General features: G+C 36.4%; 1 protein-coding gene across 1 annotated transcript; it reads left to right on the forward strand.

The window, feature by feature from the left end:
• Positions 1-6,526: 6,526 nt before the first annotated feature.
• LOC120532827 (transmembrane protein 215-like) lies at positions 6,527-8,518 on the forward strand. Its single transcript, XM_039759231.1, has one exon. The coding sequence runs from the start codon at positions 7,053-7,055 to the stop codon at positions 7,719-7,721; it is 669 nt and encodes a 222-aa protein (XP_039615165.1). The 5' UTR covers positions 6,527-7,052; the 3' UTR covers positions 7,722-8,518.
• The last annotated feature ends 11,039 nt before the right edge of the window (positions 8,519-19,557 follow it).

Genomic DNA, 19,557 nt, shown 5'->3' on the forward strand with positions numbered 1-19,557 from the left:
TCTTTGCTTAATGCCAAAGACAAGCATAACTAAAACTAATGAAGGCTTTAAAAGGAAAAGTGACAACAGCACGAGTCAGGACATTGTTTCAATTTAGTCAGACTATGTAAGTTTCTAACTCTGCACCAGATCAAAAAGGTAATGTTGACAGTGCATTCAAGTTTATTTAATATTTTATTCAATGGTGTCATCACAGAAAATGTGACTTAGACGCACAGTCGAGTAACAATGTCATGCTTTTACAGTAAGTAGCAGGTGTAGAGTTCCAAATTGTAAGATTAGGAGCAATGTCAGGAAGGAACAAGATCAATCTTAATTTAAAAAAAGGAGATAGTTTTAAAAATTCTGAAATCACTACTATTAATAGACGGTGACTGCAACCCGCATGGAAAAATATGTAAATCAATAAATTAAAAATAAGCCAAAAAATAACAGGTCTGCATGGGTTTCCTCTGGGTACTCCGGTTTCCTCCCACAGTCCAAAGACATGCGGGTTAGGTGCATTGGCGATCCTAAAATTGTCCCTAATGTGTGCTGGGTGTGTGTGTGTGCCCTGCAGTGGGCTGGCACCCTGCCCAGTGTTTGTTTCCTGCCTTGCGCCCTGTGTTGGCTGGGATTGGCTCCAGCAGACCCCCGTGACCCTGTAGTAAGGATATAGCGGGTTGGGTAATGGATGGATGGATAACAGAACAGGCAAAGAGTTTCTGTGCAACTGGAAAATCCTTCTTTATATTTATTTAGCATTTAAGCAGAACACGAAACTGCATATTTTTTTGCACAGTTTGTTTAAAAACTGGGAGAAATGTGTAACCTTAGTTACCCTTTTTCTCTATTTGGCTTCAAAACTTTAAAATACAATATTTAATATTGAAATTATTAAGATGGGCCAGTGGTTTGCATTGTCTAAACAGAGACTATCTATGTGGATATTGCATGTTCTCCCCATATCCATGTGGGGAATTAACTGATGACTCCAAATTGGCTCAGGGTGCCCTTCAATGGAATAATTATCCTTTCAGGGTTCATTGCCACTAGGAAAGTGATAGATATTTCATTTTTTTTGAAGTATGAATGAACCGGAGCACAGGCAGGTGAAGTGACTTGCTCATGATCACAGTGTTAATAGCCAGATTTAAACCCACACTATGCCACACTAACAAATTCAACCATCCATTTTCCATATCTCCTCTTGCCCGATTCAGGATTATGGGAGTTGTGCCTATCCCTATGGCACATTTGATGAGGTAGCAGTTCATCACATGGCTCAATCACCAGCATGCCAACATCAGTCCAGTTTACAGTTGGCTATTTACCTAACTGACATATATTTGGGACAGGGGAGATAACTGGAGTGCCTAGAGAAAACCCCTATGGATATACTATAGTATGAAAACTCCAGACAGGAAGCAGCCAGACCCAGGATATGACATCAGCATTAACCACTGCACCACAGTGCTGCACCTAAGTATACATATCTGCCAGACATTGACTTTGATACTTATTCTTTATAGCACTCTGCATTGTGAGTACAGCACTTATATAAAGTTCTCTGTCTAACCCAATTCAGGTTCACAGGTACATATACGTGTTTATAATTACAGTATGATAACTGCAAATTAGTAAAGGATTCAGTGTCTATATGCATAAATGCACAAACTAGTTTAAGAACACAATAAAAAAAGATATGATTCTTAATGATTCAAATAAACGATTCACAGATGAATTGGCTTATGGTGGAGTAGCGTCTTGTGCAGTCTCAATACTGTGTCTTTGTTCTTGTTACCCATACATTGAAATAAGAGGAGTTAACAGTTGGGAAACTGTTTTATTGTGAATACAGAAGAGAATTAAGATGGCAGTTTTCATGTTCTATATTGTTTAATCTTGCACTTCAAACGTTATTATTGTGATGGTATAACCAGGACTGTGTTCCTGGTCTCCATTATCTCTGCATATTTACTGTATGTTGTTGTTTTTGATTGTTTTTTTGTTAAATTCTGTAATTTAATATTTCGTCTTTTGTATTGTGCTTTAATATTTATGAATTATTGTGTATTTGTAAAGCATCTTAATATAGTTTGTAATTTGTCTCGTTATTACTCAAGTTTTTTATATATTGAGCAACAGGGTACAGGGTCTGTGACACTGCAACGGTGACCTCCCTTGGCCTGTTTAAAGACCAGGGATGGCTCAAACCAGTGCTGAGGCATTACCCCCTGCTCGTCTGGCTTCCCTGTTCTCATTCCCCTTAGATTATTTGTATGTATTGTTCATTTATTAGTTTTGGGAACTTTGGTTGTATTTTTTTAATACTGTGTCTTGAATTTTTGTGTTTGTTACTTTTTGAATTTGATTTTGGGAATCACATTTATTATTTCTTCTATTTTTAACTCTTTTGTTAATAATCTTTATTATAAAGATTATAGTTTTTGATTTTATTGAGCTATATATGGGTTACAGTTCTCCTCCCCTCCCCCCTTTTTTTGATCAATTGACTTTGAGTTTCAGGGTTAGGCCGATACTTCTGTGTACTAAGGACTACTTTTAGTTTTCATGTCTATTTAGAAGCGTTATACTTGTTTTAGTGGTTGTGGGCTTAATATCACAATAGCATAAAAAAGGTTTTTGTAAAATAGGCCATTTGGCCTTATACAGCTCCTCAGTCCATCTTTAGGCACTGATGCTCTATAACCCCAAACTAAATTAATGAGGTTTGAGAATGAATGTATGTTTGTATATTACATTCACCCCAGTTTAAATACAAGTTAACATTGATCCCCAATATACTTTTAACTGCATAGACATTTACAGTTGTGCTTGAAAGTTTGTGAACCCTTTAGAATTTTCTATATTTCTGCATAAATATGACCTAAAACATCATCAGATTTTCACTCAAGTCCTAAAAGTAGATAAAGAGAAACCAGTTAAACAAATGAGACAAAAATATTATACTCATTTATTTATTAAGTAAAATGATTGAATATTACATATTTGTGAGTGGCAAAAGTATGTGAACCTCTAGGATGATCAGTTAGTTTGGATGTGAAATTCGAGTCAGGTGTTTTCAATCAATGGGATGACAATCAGGTGTGAGTGGGCACCCTGTGTTATTTAAAGAACAGGATCTATCAAAGTCTGCTCTTCACAACACATTTGTGGAAGTATATCATGGCACAAACAAAGGAGATTTCTGAGGACCTTGGAAAAAGAGTTGTTGATGCTCATCAGGCTGAAAAAGGTTACAAAACCATCTCTGAAGAGTTTGGACTACACCAATCCACAGTCAGACAGATTGTGTACAAATGGAGGAAATTCAAGACCATTGTTACCCTCCCCAGGAGTGGTCAACCAACAAAGATCACTCCAAGAGCAAGGCGTGTAATAGTCGGCGAGGTCACAAAGGACCCCAGGGTAACTTCTAAACAACTGAAGGCCTCTCTCACAATGGCTAATGTTCATGTTCATGAGTCCACCGTCAGGAGAACACTGAACAACAATGGTGTGCATGACAGGGTTGCAAGGAGATAGCCACAGCTCCCCAGACAAAACATTGCTGCTCGTCTGCAGTTTGCTAAAGATCACGTCGAAAAACCAGAAGGCTATTGGAAGAATGTTTTGTGGACAGATGAGACCAAAATAGAAATTTTTGGTTTAAATGAAAAGCATTATGTTTGGAAAAAGGAAACACTGCATTCCAGCATAAGAACCTTATCCCATCTGTGAAACATGGTGGTGGTAGTATCATGGATTGGTCCTGTTTTGCTGCATCTGGGCCAAGATGGCTTGCCTTCATTGACGGAACAATGAATTCTGAATTATATCAGAGAATTCTAAAGGAAAATGTCAGGACATCTGTCCATGAACTGAATCTGAAGAGAATGTTGGTCATGCAGCAAGACAACGACCCTAAGCACACAAGTCGTTCTACCAAAGAATGGTTAAAGAAGAATAAAGTTAATGCTTTGGAATGGCCAAGTCAAAGTCCTGACATTAAACCAATCGAAATGTTGTGGAAGGACCTTAGGTGAGCAGTTAATATGAGGAAACCCACCAACATCCCAGAGTTGAAGCTGTTGTGTACAGAGGAATGGGCTAAAATTCCTCCAAGTCGATGTGCCGGAATGATCAAAAGTTACAGGAAACGTTTAATTGCAGTTATTGCTGCAAAGGGGGTCACACCAGATACTGAAAGCAAAGGTTCACATACTTTTGCCACTGACAAACATGTAATATTCAATCATTTTCCTTAATAAATAAATGACCAAGCATAATATTTTTGTCTCATTTGTTTAACTGGTTTCTCTTTATCTACTTTTAGGACTTGAGTGAAAATCTGATGATGTTTTAGGTCATATTTATGCAGAAATATAGAAAATTCGAAAGGGTTCACAAACTTTCAAGCACAACTGTACTTTGGACATAACTTACTGTCATTGCTGCTTTCAGTTACCCTTTGGATTTAGCAAAGGACATCACAGTGGCACGGAAATAAATTACTTCACCACTAAAAAACCAAGCATTACAACTTTGTTGTAGTCCATCTAGATCACCTAAATTAGCCAGTACCATAGAACATATGTTCTACAGTCAGGATGGGAAGAGTGACCAATTGACTTATGTATGATTGACTTTGAATTGCTTTTTCCCTCAAGACTACAGACTTTAGAAGAGTGGAGATGAGTTTACCTGCTAATTTTATGTTTTTCTTAGTGCATTCTACTTATATTATCACTGTTTGGTGTCTTAAAAATCTCTATCTATCATTTGCATTCATCTGTATTACTGTTAAGGATCTCAGAATTTTCACTGGGCTGGGCTTTTCTGGATTCATGAGCCGTTATCAAATATAATAGCTGGCAGTATACAAAAGTATCTGTCCAGTTTCTGGGTCTACTTTGGGTTTATGCAGAATTTAGCCATTTTTGTTGTATCAGGGTAACTTTTAGGCTCAACAATAGAATTGTTTCACCTGAATGAAAATGTTTTAAGCAGTGGTCTCCATTTACAGCATGTGTAAAATAAAAGGCAGCAAAAATATCATTATTTGAAAGTAGTACTAGGGTGTTGTGCTGTGTTAGCCATTATGAATGTAGCGAAAAGTCAAGCAAAATGACACCTTTTATTGGCTAACTAAAAGATTACAATATGCAAGCTTTTGAGGCAACAGAGGCCTGAGCTGCCTTGAAAGCTTGCATATTGTAATCTTTTTAGTTAGCCAATAAAAGGTGTCATTTTGCTTGACTTTTCACTACATTATTTGAAACTAAATAGATTTTACTATTTACAGTATGAAACCAAATATATTTCAAAAAGCATTTTTATTCTAGGCGGCACGATGGGTTTGCTTCCCGGATCCTCCCTGTGTGGAGTTTGCATGTTCTCCCAGTGTCTGCGTGGGTTTCCTCTGGGTGCTCTGGTTTCCTCCCACAGTCCAAAGACATGCAGGTTAGGTGCATTGGCGATCCTAAATTGTCCCTAGTGTGTGCTTGGTGTGTGGGTGTGTGTGTGCCCTGCGGTGGGTTGGTGCCCTGCCAGGGTTTTGTTTCCTGCCTTGCGCCCTGTGTTGGCTGGGTTTGGCTCCAGCAGACCCCCGTGACCTTGTAGTTAGGATATAGTGGGTTGGATAATGGATGGATGGATGGATATTTATTCTAAACAATATATGTAAAATTGAAATTATGGTGATCTGTGAGTGGTTTTTATCAAAGGGAAACTAGGAGTACCTTCTTTATGTATAAGGAGATGTATTTGCAAAGTTGCAAGTGAGAAGATGCATCTGCTCAATATGTTAGAATTTTGTAGAATCATCAAGGAAGGTTTTCATGGTACTTACAATTTTATCTTACAAATACCTGTTCCCAAGTCTAATAATCTGTGTGGAACATAAAATAGTCAAAATAATTTTTCCAATTCAAGTTGATATACATTATATAGTCAAGTGTACAGAATAAAATAGTTATTCAAATGTCTGACTAACATAAATCACCTAGACCCATAAGTATTACTAGTCAAACACAAACTTACATGTAACTCTCTTGGATCTTCCTGTCTCTTAGCAAGCCTGTGATCCAGACTTACATCAATAAAATGCTTAGTTTGCTGGAGTTCAGAGTCATGTTATGGCAGCTTTAAATACTCACATGCCTTTAATACTGTGACACTTTGTTTATTGCTCTGTGTGTTATTTACAGAAATCAGACTACAACTTGCAAAAATAATCTATTAATCAATGCACCTGCAAAAAAATATGTTTCTAATAAAATTACAACTGTTCAGTAGTGTGTTTTTGCTGATTAACATGTAAAGGGTAAGAGAGCATTTAACATCTTTAAAAAATGATGTAATTGAGACATAACCTCTGAAGGTGGAATGTTTTTTGATCATCTTCCAGCTTATGTTCTGACCCTGACTCATGTTTCTGAGCATTTATTTACCAGGATATGGAATAGCCACTATAAAGGCGGACTCCTTTCAAGGTCTCTCTACCCTTCCAAAGCTTTACTTACTCTTTTTTCTCTCTCTCTCGCCCTGTCTTTCTGCCTCTGTCTCTCTCTCTCTCTCTCTCTCTCTCTCTCTCTCTCTCTCTCTCGTTCTTCCCCCTCCCTCCCTGTCTGCAGTTTCTCCACTGCATTTCTTGTTAATGTAACTTCAATACCTCCGGACCACAAGAAGAAAATAATGGGACCTACAAGATTAAAATTCGGATTGCCTGGAAAAATGGTTTGTGCTTTTTGTAACAAAACATGCTCAGGAGGAAGGAAAAACTGGATAAGCTGATGAATTAACAACACTTGGAAAGAATTTCGATAGATGCTATTTCTAATATCCTGAACACGAGTGATGAAACACCAGAAGAACCAAAAACAAGAGTGATACATTTCCTTGCCTTCATGGACATGTAAACATTTTATTTTATTTTCTTCCTTGAAAAAAGAAATACAAAATAGAAAACAAACCTGGTTTCTGCAATCCGAGAGTAAATGAAGTTTTTTTTAGGCCTCTGACATTTGAATACTGAACAAGTCAAGATCTGCATTCTAGATGCTAGTACCATGAGACCAGACGATATTAATCCCCGGACTGGATTGATAGTTGCCTTGTGCAGTGTCTCTTTAGTGTTTGGGTTTATGTTTACTGTTTCAGGAATAAAGGGTGAAACATTGGGGGATATTCCTTTAATAGCCATTGGGCCAGCTATCTGCCTACCAGGATTAGCAGCAATTCTTTTGGCCAAAAAGACAGATGGGTGTACAAAGTGCCCTTTCACTAAATGCTGCGCTCGGAAAAGGGCATTAGACAAAGAAAATTCAGAACTGTTGAAACCTTCATGGGACCTGGAATCAGGGAAGGGTAGCAGGGATGGTCTGGATGGACCTGATGACAGCATGCACGTAAGATCAGGTGAAGACTCTGTGTCCTCAACAACTACAGTGGGTGAATCCCGAAGTCTGATTCGTAGAGTTGATGAGAATGAAGTTCTCCGTTACCTGGAGGCATGCTACCCTTCCAATGTTTTCTCTGGGGTGTCCTCCTACTGCGCTCTTGACCGGATGTGTATCCCAAGGGACAGTATAGCATATACTGCCACTCGTAACAGTGTGGTGTACATACCAAGAGACAGTATTGTGGTGTTTTCCCGCAGAGAAAGTAGCCCATATGGAACATATTGCTGCTACATCAATCCTGGAGACTTCACCTGGGGCCATGAGACAGTAGTCTGATTTTTATTTAAAGATATAATTTCCTTGCCCTTTTGCACAGCATGAACCACTGTGCTACAGGTTTATACAATTGGAAAAGAGTGAAGCTCTCTCAGCCCATTAGTGCCTAACTCTGTTCATGATTACTTTACAGGACAATGTAAGTCAAGGATTACATTTTGAAATCATACTTTTGTGCAATTTATTTATGTAAATAAGTACCTTAGCAGGGCTTAATGTTTGCCAACATCATGAATGTAAACTAAGTGTCTACTTTGATTCTGATTCATTCTCCTCACTGATGCAGCTGCTGTCAGCAAGTTGCCTAACATTATTCAGCTATTCAAGGCAAGTCTGTAGTTTTTGGGGTTTTTTTTTCAGTTATTTTCTTGTTTAAGCAATGCATGGTTAATTCATGACTGAACACTTAATTCAATAATTACAAAAGGTATTTCATTGTTCTAATTGCTTATTAAAGTACTCTCTATGATATGGGATAGATTTGAAAATAAAACTGCTAAAACCTGGAATGACATTGTAAGATGAAAGTATGTGTACTTTTTGAAAATGTAAATGTAAATATGTGCAGCCAGCATGCTTAGTTAAAACAATGTTTGAATGTAAAGAATCAATTGTCTCTGAGGATGGTTATGGTTATGTCAAGGAGAGTGTAAAGGTATTTAGTTACTATACTAATGGGTGACTGGGGAAAAAATGAACTGCAACCATAAGGTGAATGGTGAATAAGTGTTCCTATTGAAGAGCAATATCTAAAAAAATATTAAAGAAACATCATTACATTTTAAAAGTAGGTTATTGTTGTTATTGTGTTTATTTGGGCATTAAAACATGCTTGAAAAAAAAATTGATTTACTTTGTGCCTACAGTCAGTATTTGTAAGCTTTAATTTAACTTACAATTTTTTTTCAACTTTTATTTATTTTTTAATAAATCCCTGAAACATAAAAAATGTATGCTTTTAGGAAACTTTAAAAAATGGCATTAATTATTATAATGATATTATAACAGTAGTAATCATAATAATGAGTAACATCCAAGTATAGAATCTTGGCATCAAATGAAAAAGATATGCTTTGTCTTAAAAGCAAGTTTCCATAAAGCTTCTCATATGCTTGCGTAGTTGCATATTGATCAAATAACTTTTTATATAAATAAAAAAAAAGTATCTACATTGGATTCAGGATTTCTGTTTCAGAAAAATGTAAAGTACATGGTATTTAAAATAAGGAAATGAAGGAGGAAGTTTGTTAGCTACAACACTTTTTCTTCATTAGGAAGCATTATAAACATTCAATTATTGGTTTCAAATAGATAATAAATTAAGTCTTACCTTTTATCAGTAAGGCTTACATATGCATAACTGATATTTTATCCCTACTTTACATGTTATGCTAATGTTTTTAAATATTTTTTTTTTTTGTTATTTTTGTAAAGATACATTAAGCAATAAAAATGAATATCAGGTCTGCGCAGTGTACTGCAGCTGTTCTTACAATTTTATGAAAGTGTGTATGGGAGCTGAATGTATGTGACTGCGTGTTTTGAACATCAAAGTAAAAGATGTCATCTTTTCTTTTTTGGCAAACCTAAATATTTCAGTAAAGTGCTGAATGGGGCCAACGCATAGCCTTACAGCATCTGGCACAAGATAGGGACCAACCCAAACTCCCACTCTCCGACTCATACTCTTCTGCACCAGGATTCTTGAACTCAGATCCTGGAGAGCCAAAGTGTCTGTACGTTTCATTTCAGCCACTTCCTTAATTACATCTGTAATCAGAACAGACCTATTGGCTTCTTTTTAACGAAACAGCCATTTATAATCATTTCACCACTAGTAATTCTTAATTGAAATGGTGGAACTGAAACTATAACATACCAAATGTTAAACATTCACAAAATGACTCTGATCATCTTCCTCTGCTCATAATCATCGTCTTCTGTTCAAACGATATCATTAAGTCAGTTGATTCTAACCCAGATATCTGCTTTCTTTCTACAAGGGGTAAAAAGCACACAATGAAGTAAGTGCCAATTTGAAAGGGGTGAGTAAAGTAAGATCCAGTTTTTAAAGTATTGTTTGTTTGATTTCCATCTTAAGATGTTCTTCTGGGACTGCCCTACAGAGTTAGCTTCTGAGAATCCCATTCAGGCAATAGAGATGGTACGACTCGGTCCATTAAATGTGTTTACTTAATTAATAAACAGATGCATCTCAACTGCAGCTTATGTTGCTTGGGCAGATTTTAATGTATTTAAAAAAATCATCTAGAAGATATTTTGGGATGGTTCATCTAATAACTAGCCAAATATATCTGGTGGTGGTGTTCTCTTGTTTATACAGTTTTCTTAACTTTGTTTTGTCAGTGTGCAAAAAAGTGGCAGTGCTAACGTTTGATTATTTTAATAGTGTTTGAAGCACACATATTTCATTCTAATATTGTTGTGACAGTACAACAGCATCCAATATATTTGCTTTATAAAGTCAAAATCAAAAAATACAACTCTAAACATAAATTTAGATCCCAAACTAATGTCTGCTTGTCTGACTTTCTGTCAGTTTTCATTGAGTTTAATATAAAATACCCACTGACTGCTAAGTCATAGGTCCTACATCTTAGCAAAATATAAAGGGAATGCTTGTCTAGCTTAGTACAAGGAACTACGCACATCACTAATGTTAAATGTTTTATGTTAAGATGAAGAACTGTCCATTTAAATATCAATTTTTAACTAGCTTTTCCAATACATGTTGGTGATGTTATTCCTATCATGAAAAACAACAGCAGGTCAGATAGTGGAGTAATTATTTATGTCAGTATATTTGATGCTATAATATACTGTGAGAAAACTAGAAATCACATTAAATGCCACAAAACAATTTACACTTCAAATATAAATGTCCAAAAGAGCTGTCCAGATGGACATAGTTAGGTGCAGCCTGTTAATGTAAAACAGACACAATATACTATGACCATAAAACAATCCCTTTCTGTCTCATATAATGGATAATGTACATTTACAGTGAATCCTGAAAGTATTCACAGCGCATCACTTTTTCCACATTTTGTTATGTTACAGCCTTATTCCAAAATGGATTAAATTCATTTTTTTTCCTCAGAATTCTACACACAACACCCCATAATAACATGAAAAAAGTTTACTTGAGGTTTTTGCAAATTTATTAAAAATAAAAAAACTAAGAAATCACATGTACATAAGTATTCACAGCCTTTGCTCAATACTTTGTCGATGCACCTTTGGCAGCAATTACAGCCTCAAGTCTTTTTGAATATGATGCCACAAGCTTGGCATACCTATCCTTGGCCAGTTTGGCCCATTCCTCTTTGCAGCACCTCTCAAGCTCCATCAGGTTAGATGGGAAGCGTCGGTGCACAGCCATTTTAAGATCTCTCCAGAGATGTTCAATCGGATTCAAGTCTGGGCTCTGGCAGGGCCACTCAAGGACATGGCCTGAAGTCTGCATATTTTCATGGGTTTCCTCCAGAACACTGCAATTTTGTCACTGAGCAAATACATGGTGTTAGAACAAAATGTACCTTGCAAAAAATGAGCCTGGGTGTGTGCTTGAGTTTGCTCTGCAATAGCCTCTTTTACAAAGCAGATGTCTACCTTGTGACAGTGTTAGGATCGATTCTAGCTCTGCAACATGGTGCAGTGAGTAGTATCCTGGGTTTGTCCAGTCATTTTCTACAGTATGTGGGGTTTGAATGGTTTGAATGTCTGTATTGGGTTTTTCCCAAGAACTCTATATTTCTTCCTACATCCTCAAAGAGGTGCAAGTAGCTGTAGTTTCCCAACTGGCCCTGTGTGTGTGAGTGATGCCAGTGATGAACTGGCATCCTGTCTTGTGCTGCCAGGAGAGGCTTCAGCCCTCATGACCCTGAATTAGATTCAGCAAGTTTGAGAATGTTGTGTGATGTTATAGATTAATATTTTAGCAAAGTTACATTGATATTGTGTTACTTGGTTTTAAATTACACAAAAGTAAATTGGATTTTCTGCACCTAAGTAAATCTCAGTGTGCTTGTACAGGTATAATTTTATTATTTTAAGCTGTAAATTTGATAAACTGCTTATTAAAGCTCAAATCATGCAGCTGTTATTCAATTTGACCATTATTTTTGCACCTGTAAACGACACCCAAGTAGTACTGTGACTTCAGTATCGTTAGATAAAAACTAAAAACAACTGAAAAAATATTTAACACTTATGGGCAGCAGGCATATTTGTTTTGAAAAATGCTTTTTCTTGTTAATCTCACTAAAATAATCTCAGGAAAATGTTTTATGTTGTGGACACAGTACAATACAACAATTACAATTATAAAGAAAGATATTTGTGCATATTTATAGAGATTTCTAAATGAATACCAGATTTTATTTTACATTACCTTGGTGAAGTTTCAGAAAAATATATCTTTCTTGAAAAACAGATTGACAGTTCGTCAGTGATAGCAACAAAGTACTTGATTGCTGCAGTGTATTTTGACAGAAACATTTAATCTTAATGTCCCTTGATGTGTCACAGTACACAAAATATGAAATTAAATTGTTAGAGGATCATCCCTTAAGAAATTAGTGTGACATTGAAGGCCCATTATGAGTGACCGAGGGCCCTACTGACTCTTTAGTTTTATTTCTGTACATTTGAACTTTCTGGTAGTAAAATAAGGTTATTATCAGTGGTGTAAGTGAATCAGTATGTTCTTTACCAAAAAGCACTTCCTCAGAAAAACTATAAGAAAATTAGTTTTTGCCAAACTTTCTTTCAAATTCTGACTAAACATGGAAAAGTCTGATCTAAATGCCTTCAGTAGTTTTAAACAATTCTGACATTGGTTAACTAAGAGATAGGAATAGAAATTATGAATTATTTGATAACTTTGACAAAACCATCATCATCATGGCCAAGTGACAAGAAGTTTCAGAGCTTGTTGTGTTCACAGGGCTGAAACTATAGAAGTAGTAGTGGAGCTGTAGGAGGGATTTCAAAATATGAAAATGAGTGGAGTGGAGTCCTATCCTATTGATTGCATGCTTCCCTGGCCCTTTAAATATTTTTGTAGTAGAAGACATAAATGTGACAAATTTATGATGTAGCCTTATACTCACCATCTATTTCTTACCTTCTGTATCAATTCTAACCTCCATACGGCACGTAACACACAAAAAAACCCCACTAATTTACTTTTAGTGGCAACATTGAAAGTGATGGAACAAGAGATATCCTGCTTCCTTTTCTGCAGTGAGCAACAAGCAAACCATTTCTCATAAAGTGTGACTTAAAAACTGCAATTTAAGGTCATTTACCATTACACTTTTTATTTTTTTATGTTAAAACTGTGTGTTGTGTTATAAGCAAAATCTACCTTGTTTGTAAGTTTTAAGAATTGCCTAAAACTTCTGACAACTAGTTTAACTGAAACGTGTCAAAGATTCTGAGGCATTGCAAGTTCAGAGTTTTTGGGGAATGCTGCTATATTACTTTTTTTGTGTTTTCACTCATAGTTGATGGTTTTAAAAGGATGCTCCACTAGAACCAAACCGCTTCCAGGTGCAAGGTTAGGTGGATGCATTTCCTTGTAGCCTCTTGATTTTGACATGGTTTTACAAGCACCAATTCTAAATATACAGAGCTACACAAGCATGCTTTATTATCACACTTCTGCCACTGTTTTATAAGAGTTGGTGCAAAACATAATTCAAGGATAATTATTTATTCTACTTCTGGCTTCAGAAATGTAGGTATAGTTTTTATGAGCTGTGAATTTTGGAGATGGGGAAAATTTGGATTTTATGAACCCCCAGAAGATATGGGGCAGAGGCAAAAAAGTGCACCCGTAGGTAACAGGATAACTACACCACACATACTGTATATTAGCTTCATAACATTAGTAAAAGCACTGATTGAAGTACATGTATAGCACAGAAGATGTTATGATGCCAAACAGCAACTCAAGAACAGAGCCACATGAGAGACTGAGCATCTAGTGTTATCAGGGCTCATAGTGTGTATTACCACATCTTTATTTGCTTTGGTGTATAAAATTGTTTACTATTAATATTTTGAACATAATAACATTAAACTCAATTAACTGCTTGCTTATCTGGCTTGCATTCTTATTTACTCTACCACCAGGAATTAAGTGCATTAGTGGGATCAGCAGGTAAGGACGATGTTCTAGAATTGATATAGTACCGCAATAGAGAGTAAACCGCAGGCTATGTTGTTGATACAGTTGATTGCGGTGCAGGTTGAATGTTCCAATTGCTGTTAAATGTCAGAGTAAAATAGAATTAGACAATATACTGTGGGTCCAACATTAAAAATGTTTGCACAGGTAAAAGAAGGTATATATATTGAGAAGAGGTTTTCTCAAAAGCCTTTCCATGATGAAACACTCAGGTTACTATATAATGGGCTGTTATTCAGCTAAAAGAAGAATTTCAAATGCAAGAAAAGATATGTAGTAAAGAAAAAAAAATGACCAAATTAGATATAAACTCTATGTTTGGAAATTCAGAGATTTTCAATAGTTTTATTTAATCTTTAATATGTTTATTTTTACAGGTTTTCTCATGAAAGATATTACAACTGGCAAAGTTTAGTACACTTAAAAATATTTTGAATTTTTAGACTTCAATTAAATAATAAAGCAAAGCTTCAAAGCAAATATAATTGTGATGTTAAAATGTTTTACCATTATGATTATTTTTAGATTTCTGTGACATTGTTTTAAACAGATTACATAGATAAAATAGATTATCATAAAGTTTTAGAGATGCTTAATGTGACAATGTTAAGAAGGATTTACAGAACACACCTGTATTGGGAAGGAACAGAACTTTTCTTATAACTTTTAAAACATTTGTTTCTCATTTTTAAAGATTTTGTTGTGCAGTGTGGTGTGCCTCCTACACAGAAAAGGAAATGTGAGTAGCTTTGATTTCAGGACCTTACAAAGATACTCTATTACTTTTTAAAACCCGTATAACCTGTTATATTATAAGCAAGGCATACCTTAGAATGCATTTACAGATTTAGAACATTTCTGATGCTTTCTTGCAGTAATTTACATGAATAATTTGATTATTAATTTAAATAGAAAATGTCAAGACTATGTGGAGCTATACAGTATGTCCAGAGTTGTTTTGTTTTAGAAAAGCTGTGTATGGTGTGACTTGGCTATACATGTTTGTACTGATATAAAATAAGCAGAATTACTGGTATGAGTACAAAATGACACAAAGACATGATTTGTTATGGCAGTCTTGCTTCTAACATCAAAAATGTAAAGATGATAATAATAATAATAATTTTCATGAACCTCAATGAGAAGCAAGTTGCCTTAGGAACAGGTAGACGCTAGTTGTATGAGCCCTAAATGAAAGCTGATGAGGTATTAAGATGAAGCCATCTTGTGAACAGGACCACACCATGCACACAAGCAAAACTTTATATAGTGATACGAAGAGAGAATGCAATCCATTAATGCCTTGACTTACTTCTGAAGTTTCAAGCAACTACAAAAGTTTCCTGGAACAACAGCACACATATTGAATGTTTTGCTGGTCTTCATGTGCTTTACAGAACTACATGTCAATCTTGCTTATAATGGGTGGATTTCCACACTCTGTTTGCTTTTGTTTATGGCTCTCTAGCCAATCAGCATCATTTGTGAAGATTAAAGTCGTTGCACTATTCTACCACCTTTTTCATATAGGTCAATCAGTAACTACTGATAGAAGAAAGTGGGCTGTAGTCCTTTGTGTAAGTACATTGCCACTATGAAGTATATATCCCCAAAGGTTAGTAAGTGTAAGAATAGGCAAATCAAAGTAGCCACAGACATACTGTATAAACTGTGTGTCTACTTGAAAAAATATCTGTAAGATCAAAAAGGGGACTTATATTTTAAGGAGATGTTGCCCCAAAGACTCTCCGTGACAAAATGCAATATTGTTTGACATATTTAAAAATCTATTCCAACTTATTCCATCTAACTGGTCATTGCAGGCACAATATGGTGATGCAGTTGTTAGTGCTTCTGCCTCACAGGTCATAGATCTTGATTTGCATTCTTACATTGCTATCCATATGTTGGTTGTATATATTCTTCATGTACAGCATGTACAGATTTTCTCTACTTGTAGTACAATGGTTATTCTGCTGTCTTACAACTTTATGGGCCTGTTTTCCAATCCTGGTCCCCGTAATTTTTTTGGTCCCCACATCCTTAAGAAATTGCAGTTATGTTAAATGGAGACTTTACAGTCAGTTTCCCAACATAAGTGAATATGATTGTGCAGATGTGTGAATGTACATTGCAATAGACTGAAACCCTGTTTGGCACTGGTTTCTGCCTTCTAGCTATTTCTTTTAGGGCTCCAAGGTAACCTGGTACTGGCATACATAAGTTAAGAATATGGATAAATAATTGGACTTTGGTAAAAGGCAACTCCAACTTCACCTGGTAGGTGTGATTCAGTATGGCTTCAACTAATCCAGGAATGCTTCATGATTTAAGACTGTTGTGATTAGGGTTGAATAGAGATCTTTAGAAAATGAGTGTTCACTATAATTATTCATCTAATACATTCAAGCAAGATTTCTGTGACCACACCTCCTAAACTGTGCTAATAACTCATTTAATTGTAACAGGAACTCTATGTACAAACTGGATTAAGAAACCTTATGGGTGTGTTGATTTACACACTCTAGTCCTGTGTAGGTGTGGATGCATGCATGAGTATGTTCTGCAATGGCCTGGTGACCTGTCCAGGGTTGTTTTCTGCTTTGCCCCTAGTGTAACCCCAAATATGCTCTGGCTGTCAGAATACTGAATTGGATTCTATGGGTTTCAGACAGATGAAAACAATAATAAAACAAAACTAGGAATAGTATAGCTAGCTACACCGAAATCTAAATTTATACTAGTCCAGTTTACTTTGACCTCCTGAATGGCAATGTGTAGAATCCGTTTAAGTGCTCCAAGTATGAAGAGTACCATTCTGATTTGCTGTTCTGTTTGTAACACTAGCAAAAACCATTAAAGCCCAGTGGTCGTGGTGGAGGAGTGATAAGTTTAAAAGACATTTTCTCACAAATAAGGTAACAGACATGACAGTTTGGAAAAATCCTAAAATGAAGAAAAACTAATTGCAAGTTACAAGCATGTTGCAGTACTTTTCAGACAACACAACATGAATAAATGTCTAAGATCATACAATTTAACAACAAATCAGAATATAAAAATGAATAATTTAAGTAGAATGTGTGCTAATGAAGTTATATTAGAAGTCATATACAGTAAGCAATGTGCAGTTGTCATTTTGATGTTGTGGAGCTGACCCGGACACAGACAGGCGGACATGTTGTCTTCAAACCACCACACGTTTATTAAATACACTATTTACAATAAATGGTATCTAAGACACAGTCCAAAAGTGCACAATACCCCAATAAACACAGTCCTGGCCACAAATGCCTTCTTCTCGGGCCGCCTCCACTCTCCTCTCTTGCCTCGTCCTTCTTCCACCCGACTCTAGCCCTGAATGAATGGAGACGGTCCCTTTTATACAAGTCCCGGATGAGCACCAGGTGTTCCCGGCATTCCTCCCTTGGCCACGCCCCAGCGTGGCGGAAGTGCCGGCTGTCCTCCCGGCAGCTCTCCGGGTGCCGTCCAAAGTCTTCCCCCCCAGCACTTCCTGGTGTGGCGGAAGTGCTGGGGCAACAGGTCCCCAAGGCATTGGGGCACCTCCTGGCAGTGACCATGGGCCCCTACAGGGTGGAGCTTCCATGCCCTGTACCCGTGGCCCCCAAAGCAACCAGGAAGGCGACCCCCACGTGATCCAGGGTGGGCACAGACCCACATCCGGTCACTCGTGACGTCCCGGCCGGGTCATGGACCCTGGCATCCCTGACAATGTATATTAAATATATGTAACTTTCACATATCATGTTGAAAGTGAATTTTGGGAAATGAGCATCAAATGCCATTAGTGCCAAATTAGTGTGGTTAATAAGCAGCTCTTTAGTGTCTGAAAGGAGTCTAATATCATAACACTCATAACAGCAACTTATCTAACTGTTGAACCTTAAACTTAAGTCTACTGTTTTCACAGAGATTAAAATAATTATTTTTCTGTAGGTTGTTGAAATAAATATGTACAATATGTCCAAATTATGGTATGGTAGTAGTATGGTAGTAGAAGCAGTTGAATTGTTATGAAGTACTGTATATACAGTACTGCAGTACAGCATACGGATATCTCTCTATTATAAAACAAAAATCCTGGAGAGAAATAGTAGGGCGACAAGACATGATCTTCACGTTAAGATCACAGAGACACTTAAGAGATTGGCCACAGAGCTTGTCGCGGGGACCTTAAACATAAGACTTTGTGCCAAGAGATTGACCCAGGACCGTCTCGCAATGACGTAGAACATTAGATTCTTGCAAGACATGCCATACTTACAACCAAATAAGAGCATGGGCAGCAACACACTCAGTCATGTTTTGGCTTTGAGCACACACAGATCAAGGGCGCTCAGCTCATATAAAGCATATAAGGACAATACGTTATAAATGAAACGTACACGACTAAGCAAAGAGACTCAAAAGAGAAAAGAGACTCAAAATCAATGGAGAGACAAAAAAGAATAATCTAGGTGCAAATTAAAAAAATAAGGAAAGTAATTATCAACCCGGAACAAGTGGAATTGAAAAAAAAAGGCAGACGTTGGTGCTATACACATGCAGAGCAGATTAGAGATTATGAAAGCAGTGGAATTCGAAAGGCTCAAAAAAACATTTTGCCACGATACACATGTGGAGAAAGTTAAAGAATATGAAAGTAGGAAAATCAGAAAGTATAAAAAAAAAGAAAGTAAAGATCGCAGTAGCACAAACAAACGGAAATTATTACTCAAAAAAGGGAAAGTAATCACCACGGACCAGGTGTCATTGAATCAAAAGCAGGATGAGGCAAGGTCAGGAATAAAAGACAGAGTAGAAAACAAAGTAAAACATCATAAAGAGGTTAAAAAACAACGGGGCTAAACACATACAGAGCAGGTTAGAGATAATGAAAACTGGAATTCAGAAGACTCAAAAAAAACGTAGGCGCGAAACACAGGCAGAGCAAGTTACAGAATATAAAAGCAGAAAAAAATGACAGTGTCAAAACAAAGAAAGTAAACATCGCATTAGCACAAAGAAAGAGAAATTATTACTCGGAGAAATAACAAAAAGGTAAATAGAGATCGAATATATGGACATAGGTGATATGTCAGAAGTACCGTATGTAAATATTGTAAGGCTTTGAAGTTTAAATCAGAGAATTTCAAAAACGGAGTTTACCTCACATGCATTTATTGGTTACTTTGCAAAAAACATTATTAACTGCTGATGATGTAGATCATTTTGTCTGTGCTGGAATTCAAAACAGAGAAAGCTATCCTGAATTATGGTACAAAGTCATTAAACACATGTATCACTGACCTCATTAAAAAGATTCAGCACATTGGGACTTGATAGCTTCCAAATATTGTTTTTACAGAAGTTCGGAAATAAAAGAGAAACTAATGAAATAGCAACAATTCAAAGAAAAAAAAAATCTTAAAAGTGTGTATCCTGAAAAACCAAAAACGGGGGTTGGCGAGCGAAGTGAGCAAGTGGCGAAGCCCCCTAGTGGAATAAATTATAAAGTATTGTGGTAGCCATTAGGTCTCAGCACAATATTGTTTTGCATAAATGAAGGGTACAGCATTGCTGAATGGCCTGTTATCATGAAAATTGTTCTAATGGATG

The sequence above is a fragment of the Polypterus senegalus genome, chromosome 7 (assembly GCF_016835505.1).
Source record: "Polypterus senegalus isolate Bchr_013 chromosome 7, ASM1683550v1, whole genome shotgun sequence".
NCBI classification, from domain to species: Eukaryota; Metazoa; Chordata; class Cladistia; order Polypteriformes; family Polypteridae; genus Polypterus; species Polypterus senegalus.

Coding starts and splice junctions, on each gene's coding strand:
- LOC120532827 (XM_039759231.1), top strand. CDS start 7,053: ATGAGACCAGACGATATTAATCCCCGGACTGGATTGATAGTTGCCTTG.